Genomic DNA, 11646 nt, shown 5'->3' with positions numbered 1-11646 from the left:
TGTTTCATTGCATATTTAGCTGTCTGCTCAATATTGAGTTTGGTTGGTGGGGATGATGATGGCTACCTCCAGGGCAGGCCATGGGTGAGCCGGGGGGTGGTGAATGGAAGACGACAAGAAATAAAAACTGATGGATGAGAACTATCAGTGTGAAATAATGTAATGACCATCGATGAGAAAAATCTCTATGAATTGGCCATCTAGTCCATCTAGGTGAACGGCAATTTTAGGCCAGTGGATTTGTGTCATTTCTATTCATATCAGGAAAAAATTTGTTGGTGACTACTGTTCTTACTTCATCTGAAATTTATACCTTCAAATAGCCTCTCAGTTCACTTGAAAAACTGTGATCTCATTTGGTCTCCATCTTCATCTTAACACCCTCAATTCTATGACCTCTTATGCTATGGATGCTGTCTTCCCTTGCGATCAGTGATTATGCTTCTCATTCACCTGATAAGTAAATGAAAATAATGAGGGTATCAAGAAAATGATTTAACATGTAGCCCTGGGCATCTATCTGCACTAGGCTGGATGAAATCACCTTCCCAGGCCCTACACTTAAACATGTGTATACTAATCAAGGTAGCTTCCATATTTTCCTACTGGCTTTTCTTTTTTTAAATTGTGGTCCAATTTATTATTTTTGTCACTAAATACATTATGGAGAATTCACTGAATGCATAGTAAGAAGACAGACAAATAAATGGATTTCACACAAAATGTGGACAGTACAGAAGACACAGAGTATAGAAGAAAGCTTCTGAAAGGTAGGAGGATATTCTACTAAACAAATTCTTTACTGATTTGAAACACCCTTTGTTTCCTGGGCAGTAATAAGCAACTACATTCTGTAGCTCATTTGGGAGACAGATAAAGCCTGTAATTCCAGGCTCAGGAGCTCCCATGAATGCCAGTCAATTGCCATATTTGGACTATCTCATTTTATTATAAAACTTAGGGGACTTTAAGAGAACAATAAGAAAGTGCGTTGTCTTGCTCAAGTTTCTGAGACAGCACCTGCTGCCCACCAATGGGCCCCTATTTGCTGCAAACTGCTGAGATGTAAGATTTTGCCTTTCCGCTTTCATGCAAATTTAAGCACACAAAAGAGCAGTAGCACTGTCTTTTACATTAGATTCAGTAGAGTGAAGTGGGTCTCTCGAGACCTATTTAATCTTTTTCTAAAAGAATAGATAAATTTTGGGGAGTAATTACACTAAGTTGTGTCAATCCACAAGATAAAAATATACATATTTTCCTGTGTGTGGAGGAGAATGGTAGTAAATAGCACCCAAAACCAAATATAATTTCTAGTAAATATACAGAGGAGAAAAATAATCCATAAACTTGATAAATGTTTCTCTGATTAGTTATCTGAAAAAGCCAGGGCACCTTCACCTTTACAAGTGTGTGTGTGTGTGTGTGTGTGTGTGTGTGTGTGTGTGTGTGTGTGTATACAGATACACATACACATAAATTCATAATCTTTGAGGATTTGGCAGCTGGGGTGGAGGTAGGGTCCTTCTTAAAAAACCTTTAAAATTGTAAGCCATATTGGATTTGATATCTCTACCAGATAACCCCGTAATGATAGACCAAAGCACACACATAGTTCTGGGCAGAGTCTGAAGAAAACCAGATTTAGCAAATAACAGCTAGTTAGGTCTTTTCATCACTGAAGGAGAAAGCACCACACTGGTCTCATAATGTGTTCGATTATTGATTAGGCTTTGTTACAGCTACGAATAAGACTAACTCTTTCCATTAGGAAGATCCCAGTTCTTAGCAATGCAGTCAGTTGTTTCAAAGCCAGAAAAGATCCTTGTTGCGTGAAATGCTTAAATCCAATTTCTCACTAAGGTCGACAACCTCCCTTCAAATCTCTTTCCATACTGTTGCTGAAAATATGTACATGAGATATTTCACCATTTGATACAGATTCTAACTTTATAACTTAACTCATTTATAAAAAAAACAACAACCCTGGAAAAAGCTCATTAGTGTAACAATAGAAGAATGGGTTTTCTCTTTAATCCAACTCTGTAACATACATTCTTAAACCTCAGGTCACCCAATATAGCATCTGTATTTTATCTTATAATTCGTGTATATGAGTGCATAGAGCTGCCATTTTTTTAAACTAAAAAATATTAGGAGTTCACTGTCTTTTTGGATTTCTTTTAAGGCCTTTCAGTAGAGCCAAGCTGAAATAATAATGTCTATGCACAGTTTTGTTATTGTGGTAATAACAAGTCCTCGTGTAATAACAAGCACTAATATATAGTGCTTAGTTGGGACTCAGAACAATGGTATGCTGCGTTTTAGTAACTGGTAAATAGTATGTTTTTGTCTAGTTTAATTAGAAATTAGAAAGAGAAGAAAGAATCTATTTTTCATATATACAAAACATATTCTATTTTAATAAAGTATATGCATAAATTATATACCGGGTAAGAAGCAAAATTAAAAAGAAAACAGCTTATAATATTCCTGATTAATAAGAGTTCCTAAATATAAAAACAACAAATGAAAATGCCTTGCCATTTAAAAAAATTAGCACATTATACAACTTTTACATACTTCAGAGGAAATAAAGATCTTGTGACACTGTTCTGAGGAATCTTTACATTTATAAAAATTGAAGGCCTAATTTTGCAAATACAACTTTCAAGCTGTATGAGCAAATGTAACTTACATGAAAGGCACAGGATGACATCACGTTGAAGAACGTATCTGTAAGTTTCATAAAATCTAGTCACAGGTCACTAGAAATTTCATAAGGAATCTCAGAACTGTTTTTAACATGATGTTCTGATTCAAACTGAGAACTGGAGAGTCTTTAGATCACAAGTACAAATTGAAGTAAGACTGAAGAAGATTTAGAGAGAGAACAGTTTCTTATTGGAACTATACCTGCTTTATGCAGTGTTGGTCATTCCATTCTCAGAGCAGATAATTAACATTTTATTTAACTTGAACTGTTTTCAATATTCAACAGCTTATCTACTATTCTTTTAGTTTGTAAAAAACGTATTTTCACATTACTACAATTTTAAAGAGTCAATTGTTGAAAGTATTTTAAAGTAAAGTCCTGCTCTATTAGCTTCCTACATTGGAATACAAGAATACAGGAAGTGCTTTCAACAGAAAGTTACGTGGTTCTACAGTACAACCTGTCTAAAAGACTTGCAAAGGACCAGTCCAGTGACTGGGTCTCTTTGGATCAGGCAAAAGCAGAGGCAAATGAAGAAATGAGTTTTTTTTTTTTTAAATAACATATAAAAAAATTCCTTTATGAAAATGAATACTTGCTTGCACTTGAGATTGAGTGCTATTGAGAAGAACTGAGGCACAATGAAACTAAGTGCACAAAGGGAAAATATCTGAAATAAAACAATTTTCTATGTAATTGAAATCCTTCACCATTAGATATGCCTCATGATAGAGCTGGAGACCTACTTTTCAGCTTAAAGAACACTTCCAACACCAGGGATGAACCAATCAAAATATGTGTTTCCTGGTTTACATTGAGGGTGATCCTAAAACAGCATTGCAACTAAAAATTCAGATTTAAAAAAATCACTTATAGTTTTGATTTTTTTTTTCCCATGAAATTACTGGCTCTTTTGCTAAAGTAAACTTAACTTCAAACCAAAAGTATGTTCTTAAAGCTCTGGAGGACTGTTAACAATAATGATGAAGTGTCTCATTTCCCAAGCTCTACCAGAGACACATCTTTTCTTCATTTGTGTCAGTATTATACGCTCTTTCCGCAGACCTTAACGCATTCTGGTAGAATGTTGAGGATGATGCTTCAAAGAACAGCTCTTCTAATGGTGACTAGGTAAAAACAGTAATGCTGCAATCAGAGATAATGCTGCCTTGGATTGTAATCGCTCGGTTACCCTATTCATCATGACTCTAGTAACGCATGCCATCTACACACTTGCTGTCCTTTCGACTCTTTCATTTCAGTCCAGTGATTGAGCTCCTCTTCTCCAGAGCTGTTCAGACCTAAAGAAATCCAGCCTATCATCTCTTTTCTTTTCATGCTGCGTTTGTTATACACAGACAGTATGAGTGTCACATCAGAAAGTTGAAATAGGGCCACTTGAAAAACAAAAGTTTCCTTGTATACTGGATTAGGCTGCCCTCTGCGGATGGATGTCTTGCATTTGGACATCTCTTGACCCATGGAATTCAGTAGAGTTAATTTAACATACGTATCTACAGAAAAAAAAAAAAGAAATACCACAAATATCATTTGAAACAAACTCAAAACACCTTTCTTGTGACGTTTGCTGAGAACGTGAAGTCTTTATACTTTATAAGGATATGGTGTATACCATGTTTAATGGAAATTCAACGAATTCCATTTTGATGCTGATGCTTATAGAATGTGACAAGTTCAGAGAATGCAAATCTTTTGTGGGTCATAATATCTCAACCTCACTACTTCTACGTCATAGTTAGAATTTAAAGGTATACCTCATAATCCTTCCTCCACCCTCCCACCCCCAATCCTTGACCTCCCATTACCACCCCTGCCCAACCCCATCCCCATTTAGCTTCACTAAGCAGGACATCATAGCATTAATAAACACTTAGCAAGCTCAATTAGCCACAACACTGTAAAGCATTCCACTGTGTTTTCAGAGAATAAGAATAAACAAACAAATAGAAATGAAGGCAAATGGTAAGGAGAAAAAGAAGACAAGAATGCAAAGATGACATCAAAACAGCTTAGGATGAAATGTCAAAAAAATCTCTGCATGGATGTGGTTTTTAAATATATTTTTAAAACATTTAAAAGGGCCAAAATGAAGCCAAATGCATTAAGGGCTCAAAGTTTAGCAAATCAAGTAAAACTTTCTCCTGGTTTCATGCAAGAGTACATTTAATGTGCTTTTTGGATAGTTAAAATAAATAGTACAGGATTCTTTTTTTTGGCAGAATTTAATGTGAAATTTAAAGTATGGTATTCTTAATTGTTTTCATGAATTACAAAAAAATTGATGTGATGTTTAGTGTATAAAGTGAAACATAACAGTTCATTGCCTGATTATTTGCGAGAAAAACCCTCTCTTCAAACAACTGTGTTTTCAGGTTCTTTAGACTCATGCAAATGATCTTCAGCATGGTGATCCATCATGTGTACTTCATATCAAAATTTCAATTAATTTTAATGAAAATTGCAATATTTCTCATGAGATATCTATTGTATGAATCAAAATACATGAAAAATAAAACCTTTAATTTAAAAAGTTTTGCTTATTTTATACATACTCTGAATACCATCATCCATAATCAGAGATAAATTCTAAGTTAGTTTTATTTAAAGTACCACAGATAATAAATGTGCATTTTTTTGGAAACCAACATGGTGGACAGCTTCACTGCTGGCAAGTTTTAGGGTATTTTGTTTTTGCATGAAAAGACAACATCCAATTAGCCTCTACAGGAACTCACCTCGGATTATATAAACCTGTCCACCTATCAAGTGTTTTAGACAACAGAACAGTCCATCTGACAACAGGGGGTGGAAAGCAGTAAAAGAAATAATGACCAGATGTCAATTGTTGGGTGAAAGAGGGTCAAAGGTTAGAATTAAAGAGGAAACACTGTTCACTGGAGTTGGAAGAACACAAAACTTTAGCATTTTAATTCAGGTAGAGGGGTTGAACAAAAGGGTTGTGGGTAAATTTCATGGAATGAGAATTTTTAAGGTCCTTGTGTAATCTTAAACGAAAATTACACTGTTTTAAAGGGGGAACATCTTTATAATGATATCCTCTTGGTCTAAAGCACATTGAACATAGAATCATGCAAATTATCAGACTATATAAAAGACTGAATAAAAGTCATTATAGGACTACTATTATGCTAAGTTTTGAAGTCTATCCATGCAGTAGTAAATATTTCAAATACTTCTATTACTTTCAATGTAATATAAAAAAATTAGTTTAAACAAAATAAAATAGGACTATTAAAAGTTTTGCTCTTGAATGTTCCCATTGTTTCTTTGGATTATTCAGTTGATAACACAGTTCAAGGCCTAGAACTAGGTATATACAAAAAGTCACAATCTTATATAACATATACAGTATAAGACAGACTGATAAAACTCTATTATATTTTACTGTATAAATACGCCACTTCATACAATTTTATTTTTTTAAGATTTTATTTACATACAATTAATTTTAATGTTGACTTATATTTACCTACTAGCTGCCTCCCAGCTAACACCATTAACCACCCTGATACTGCAGATCTAATTCTAAAATAATGGAAATTGCTCTAACTTACTCTTTAACCTGAAAACACCTACTCTAAGTTGTGGATGCTAATCTCTCAACCTGTTTATTATCCACCCTGCCTTCACCCCCCTCTCTTCATTTTAGTTCTGGTTTCTCTGTTTCTATCAGAGTGGATACAAGCAAGGACAGAAAGGCAGGCATATCATTCCATTCTGCTAGCTTTTAGCATCTCAAGCTAAATATTTGTCAAAAAATCAAACTGTTAGCTAAAGCAGGAATGGCAAGCTGAGAGCTGCTGGCTGGACGTAACCCCACATAATATTTTGTTTATCCGTTACAGTGTTCAGAAGTTTTGACTCTGAATGTCTCGAGGCAGGGTATGCACGCTTGCATTTGTCACTGACTCCCCATGCTCCTTATCTTTCACCTGCCAAGTTTGTTCATTTAAGTTACTTCCCAGGCCATTTGAGTTTGCATTCTAAGTATGTATCCATAAAGAGAACCCAGGTCCCACTTCCAAAGCTGTTTATTCTAGTAATTGCTTCTTTCCTCCCTCTGAATTCTTCCTTCTGAAAGGAGAAAGGGGACAATAATAATTCCATCCTTCTTTTATGCACCTTTATCTGATTTGAGTCTCACAGTTACCCTGTGACAGACACAACCTCAATTTTACATATGAGGAAACAGACTTAGGGGAGTTGGGTTACTCATCCAAGGGTAGAAGAACACACATAATTTTGGCCTTCTGACTTTTAATTCAGGAATAGATACATTGCATGATATCTGTAAGAAGCAAGGTTTCCAATATTACTTAGGGAAAACAAATATATTTTTGTGACTTTTCACTTGAATTAAGAAGACAATGTTGAAGACATCTGGAGGTAAATGAATTAATTTAATTCAAGGGAGCAAAAAGTTTCCCCTCCAATAATTATTTGAGACTCTGAGTAAAAAATGGCTTTAAGCAAGTCTGTGAGAAATCTTTAAGTAAATTTAAGGTGGCCATTACTATTCAAGATTTCCTTTCAACTTTTTTAGCTTAGGACACTAACAGCTTTAATTTCAGAGGAGTATAAAGAAGCTGTTACGTTCCCAACTTATTCCTACAGATATCGACAAACGATTTTGGAGGTCTAGTGAGCGACGATCTCTCCGCACTCCCATAAGATGCCTCCACCCCCACGAGCGGGCAGAGAGATAAGGAGGGAGGAGTGACAGGCATATAGAGCGGGCACAGTGCCCCATCTTGTTTTCCTCTCCTTGCATCTAGGGGAAATATCAAACTACTCCTTATTCTATTTGTCCTGGTAAAGGCAAAGCCAAGCCATTTAAGAAGACTCGCTGGCAGTACAAATTTATAATGTTAAAGGAGGAAAAGTGTGAAGAAACAGTTTCTTCTTAAATTATCTTAACAGAGAAAAGAGAAAAAATACAGAATTATTAACATTAGTTCACAGTACTGCATGCAGACAGAAAACACCACATCATTCTTCAGTTGACGCCAACAGCCATACATATGCTTGACCATATCTGTGGAATATTACTAACTTTAAAAAACTCTGTAACTTTTTCTAGCATTGGAAGATAATGGCTACGATAGGGATAATTTATTCAGTAGACACTGTGAAAAATTAAAAGTCTTGTCACCTTACAATATTTTGAATTTCAAATTTTTCTACTTCCCAAATGACTGGAAATAGAAAACATGAAACAGATTAGCTGATGATTATACCATTTCATTTTGATCAGTTAAGACTAAATGATAGGATTGAGGCCCCTAACACTCAGAGTCCTGTAAGTGCAGAAAACATAAGCATTAAAACATTTTTTTTTCACTCACTGGGTGGTCTGTTTGCTGCCAAGTTTTTGAAGTGGCTGCCTTTTATCACTTCTGCTGATAGTCTTCCAGTTGTGGCATTATAAAGCAGGCCAATGAGAATTTCTGGAACCGAGCCATGTTCAAGAGACTGACATGAGGATGTACTTTCACTACAGGACATTTCTGACACACTCATTTGGGAGTCACAGCCCTGTAATCAAGAATGAAATCTCTATAGTATTTTGTAAAAAAGATATATTAAGAGAGATACATCGTTAATGCTGTGTTATTGGAATTAGGTAAATCACAATAAGGACAAGAGCTGCAGGCAAAATTCCCAAAACACTATACTAGAAATGTTGTTCTTAGTGTATTTTAGTCCCTGGATCTCTTTTCATTATATAGCAGTCAAAGAAATAATAGGACATGAGAAGGTTTCATAAATCCCTACACATTTATATACAAATCAGAGAGGATAAATTTCTTACAATCATAGGTGTTAAAGAACTATTTTTGGAATGTGAAAAATTGTTGTTTAAAGACTTAACCTTTAAAGATTGACACAGACTCAGACTCAATTACAATAAGTGTAAATGTCTTCACTGTGTCTTTAATGACAAAGATTGGTAAACTCTGATTAAATAAATAAAACTATGTGCTATTTATAAGTCAATAATGTAAAACACTGAGAAACAGAAAGTTGAAAAGGATGGGAAACTATTTATCGTGCAAATAATAACTAAAAGAAAATTGTAGTTACATTAATATCAGTCAAGGATAGCTTTAAAGTAATAACCATTACTAGAGATGAAGAGATAAACTCAATTTAAACTTTCAATTTACCAGGAAGGTAAAATAGGTCCAAATTTGCATGTATTAAGTAACATGGGCTCAAAATATAGAAAGCAGAAATTGTCAGAACTAGAAAGAGAAACAGGCAAATCTACAACCAGTGGGGATGACTTTAGCATACTTTCTTTTAGTAACAGACCAAACAGACAAACACAGTAAATATGTAGAAGATTTGAAGATCACAATAAGCAAAATTGACGTAATGGTAATATGTAGAACAGCATACCCCACAATTATGAAATACACATCTTCTTAAGCACGCAGTGGTATTTTTACAAAACTATTTATAAAAAATGAAGCAAACGGTGAAGATTTTCAAATGGCAGAAATCATTGAGAATAGGTCTTTTAATCAGCTAGAAATCAAAACTATCTCATAGTAAAGAAAACAATCCCTATATGTTTGGAAATAACCCATGGTAACTAAATGATAATGAAAACAAATTATCTGAAAAGAGTAATAAAAATAGATAAACGTTAGAGAGTCCAATTTAAGAAGAAAGAGAAGGCATGAATAATAAATATCAGGAATCAGGAATGAAAAAGGAGACATCACTACATATGCTATAGACCACAAAAACATAAAAGGATAGTAAAAACAACTTTTTTTCCCACAAATTTGAAATTCTGATGAAATGGACAGATTCCTAGAAAACCATAACTAACGAAGATGCACACAAGAAGAAATAGAATATCTGAACAGTGTTACTGAAGAGATTGAATTTATAATTAAAAACCTTTCCAAAACAAACAAAATACAAAACTAAATAACTTTAGCTAGAAGGCTTCACTGGTGAATTCTAATGAATACTGCTAGTTTTATGAAAACTCTTCCAGATAGTAGGAAAAGAGGAAACACTCTCCAGTTTACTTTCAGAATCTGGCAAAACCTTAAAGTGAAAGCCTGACAAGGACATTATGAAAAAAAATTACAGAATTTTCTCTTTCATGAACTTAGATTTAAAAATCTAAATTAAATGATTAGCAAACCAAATCTAGCAACATGTAACATCATACTTAATAGAAAAATTTTGGAATGTTTCCAACTATTACCACTTCTAGTCAACACTGTAGTGGAGATTCCAGCCAGTGAAAGTCCTAGCCTTACTAAATGCAATGCAGCTCGATGCAATAAAAGGTATAATGATTTGGAAGGGGAGGAGATAAAACTGTCCTCAGGTGCAGATTATGTAATTAGGTACAAAAGAAATCTAAAGTCCACAGATGAATTACAATTGCATACAAAGGTAAAAATTTTAAGTCCATACATTGCTATACACCAGCGACAAATCTAAAAATAAAATTTATTCAAAAATAGCATTTAGGGCCGCCTGGCTGGATTAGTTGATAAGAGTGAGCGACTCCTTGGTCTCAGGGTCATGAGTTCAAGCCCCACGCTGGGTGTGGAGCCCACTTAAAATAAAAATTGAAAAAAAATTGTTTTAATTAGCATTTATTAGAGCATAAGATATCAAATATCTAGGAATAAATGTACAAGTGATACGTGAGGCCTCTACATAGAAAACTGTGAATAGAGGCAAACTGAGAAGTGCTACACAGATATACTATGGTAATGTATCAGAAAGCCCAATTCTGTAATATCATCTCTAAACTGATCTACAGATGAAATGCAGTAACAGTTGAAATCTCAACAGGTTTCTTTGTGGAGCCTGACAAGCTAGTCCTGAAGTGCTTGCGGTCTATACATACAACGCAGTATTATTCAGCCTTAGAAAAGAAGGAAATGTGACAACATGGATGAACCTAGAGGACGTGATGCTGAGTGAAATAAGCCAGACACAGACAAATACTGCATGATTCTACTTATATGAAATATGTCAAATAGTCACAACCACAGAAGCAGAGAACAGAATGTCGGTGGTCAAAGGGTGAGGGAGGGAAAATGGGGAGTCGCTGCTCAATGAGTAGATAGTTACAGTATCCAAGATAAATAAGTTCTAGAGATCTGCTGTACAATGTAGTGCCTATAATTAACGATATTGTATTGTACACTTAGACATTTGTTAAAGGGTAGACATCATGTTAAATGTTCTTACCACAATAAAATAATAAAATAAAAATTAATACAGTAGAATGCCCTGTTCTACTGAGTATCAAAATTTATCATAAAGCTACATTATTTAAGATTATGTGACAAAAACAATGTAAAATACACTAACAGAATAGAAAGCCCACAAATTAACCAAGGCATAACAGACACTTAATTTACAACAAGGGTGGAACTACAAAGCAGTGGGGAAAGGATCATCTTTTTAATGAATAGTGTTAAGACAATTGATTATCCATCCAGAAATAAATGAAAATTAACCCCTACCTCAAAACATACCAAAAAGTCAATTGTGAATTTAAGTACGAAAAGCAAAATGATAAATCCATATGTTAACATAGGGGATTATATTCATGATCTCAGGGTAGGGAAAGACTTCCTATAGAGGACAGAATCATAAAGGAAATCTTGATGAATCTGAAAATGTTAAAATTAAGCATTTCTGAGCTTCAGCAGAATCTTTTAGGATTGTGAAAAGGCAAACAACCAGGTGTGAGAGAGGTCTACAACACATACACTGCACAATCAGCTCAAATCCAGAATATGCAAAGAACACTTATAAATCAAATAATAAAAAGACAACACAGTATAAAAAGAGCCAGACACTTGAACAGCAACTTTACAGAATAGCCAATGAATATATGA

The 11646-nt window shown here is 34.5% G+C and overlaps 1 protein-coding gene across 3 annotated transcripts in view; it reads right to left on the bottom strand.

Moving 5' to 3' along the window:
* Positions 1 to 1459: 1459 nt before the first annotated feature.
* SYT14 (synaptotagmin 14) overlaps positions 1460 to 11646 on the bottom strand; it is a 202004-nt gene continuing 191817 nt past the window's right edge. For 2 of the 3 annotated variants that reach the window (XM_027612129.2, XM_027612126.2), the window contains 2 exons: positions 8104 to 8293; positions 1460 to 4230 (listed from right to left, as the gene is read on the bottom strand). In XM_027612129.2, coding sequence (XP_027467930.1) covers positions 3917 to 4230; positions 8104 to 8293 — 504 coding nt within the window. In that variant the 3' untranslated portion in view covers positions 1460 to 3916. Of the gene's footprint in view, positions 4231 to 5472; positions 5530 to 8103; positions 8294 to 11646 lie in introns of all 3 variants that reach the window. The other variant, XM_027612128.2, reaches the window with a different exon arrangement.

The sequence above is a fragment of the Zalophus californianus genome, chromosome 10 (assembly GCF_009762305.2).
Source record: "Zalophus californianus isolate mZalCal1 chromosome 10, mZalCal1.pri.v2, whole genome shotgun sequence".
NCBI classification, from domain to species: Eukaryota; Metazoa; Chordata; class Mammalia; order Carnivora; family Otariidae; genus Zalophus; species Zalophus californianus.
Note: the sequence above shows the minus strand (reverse complement) of the source record. Positions and strands in the feature narration are given on the sequence as shown.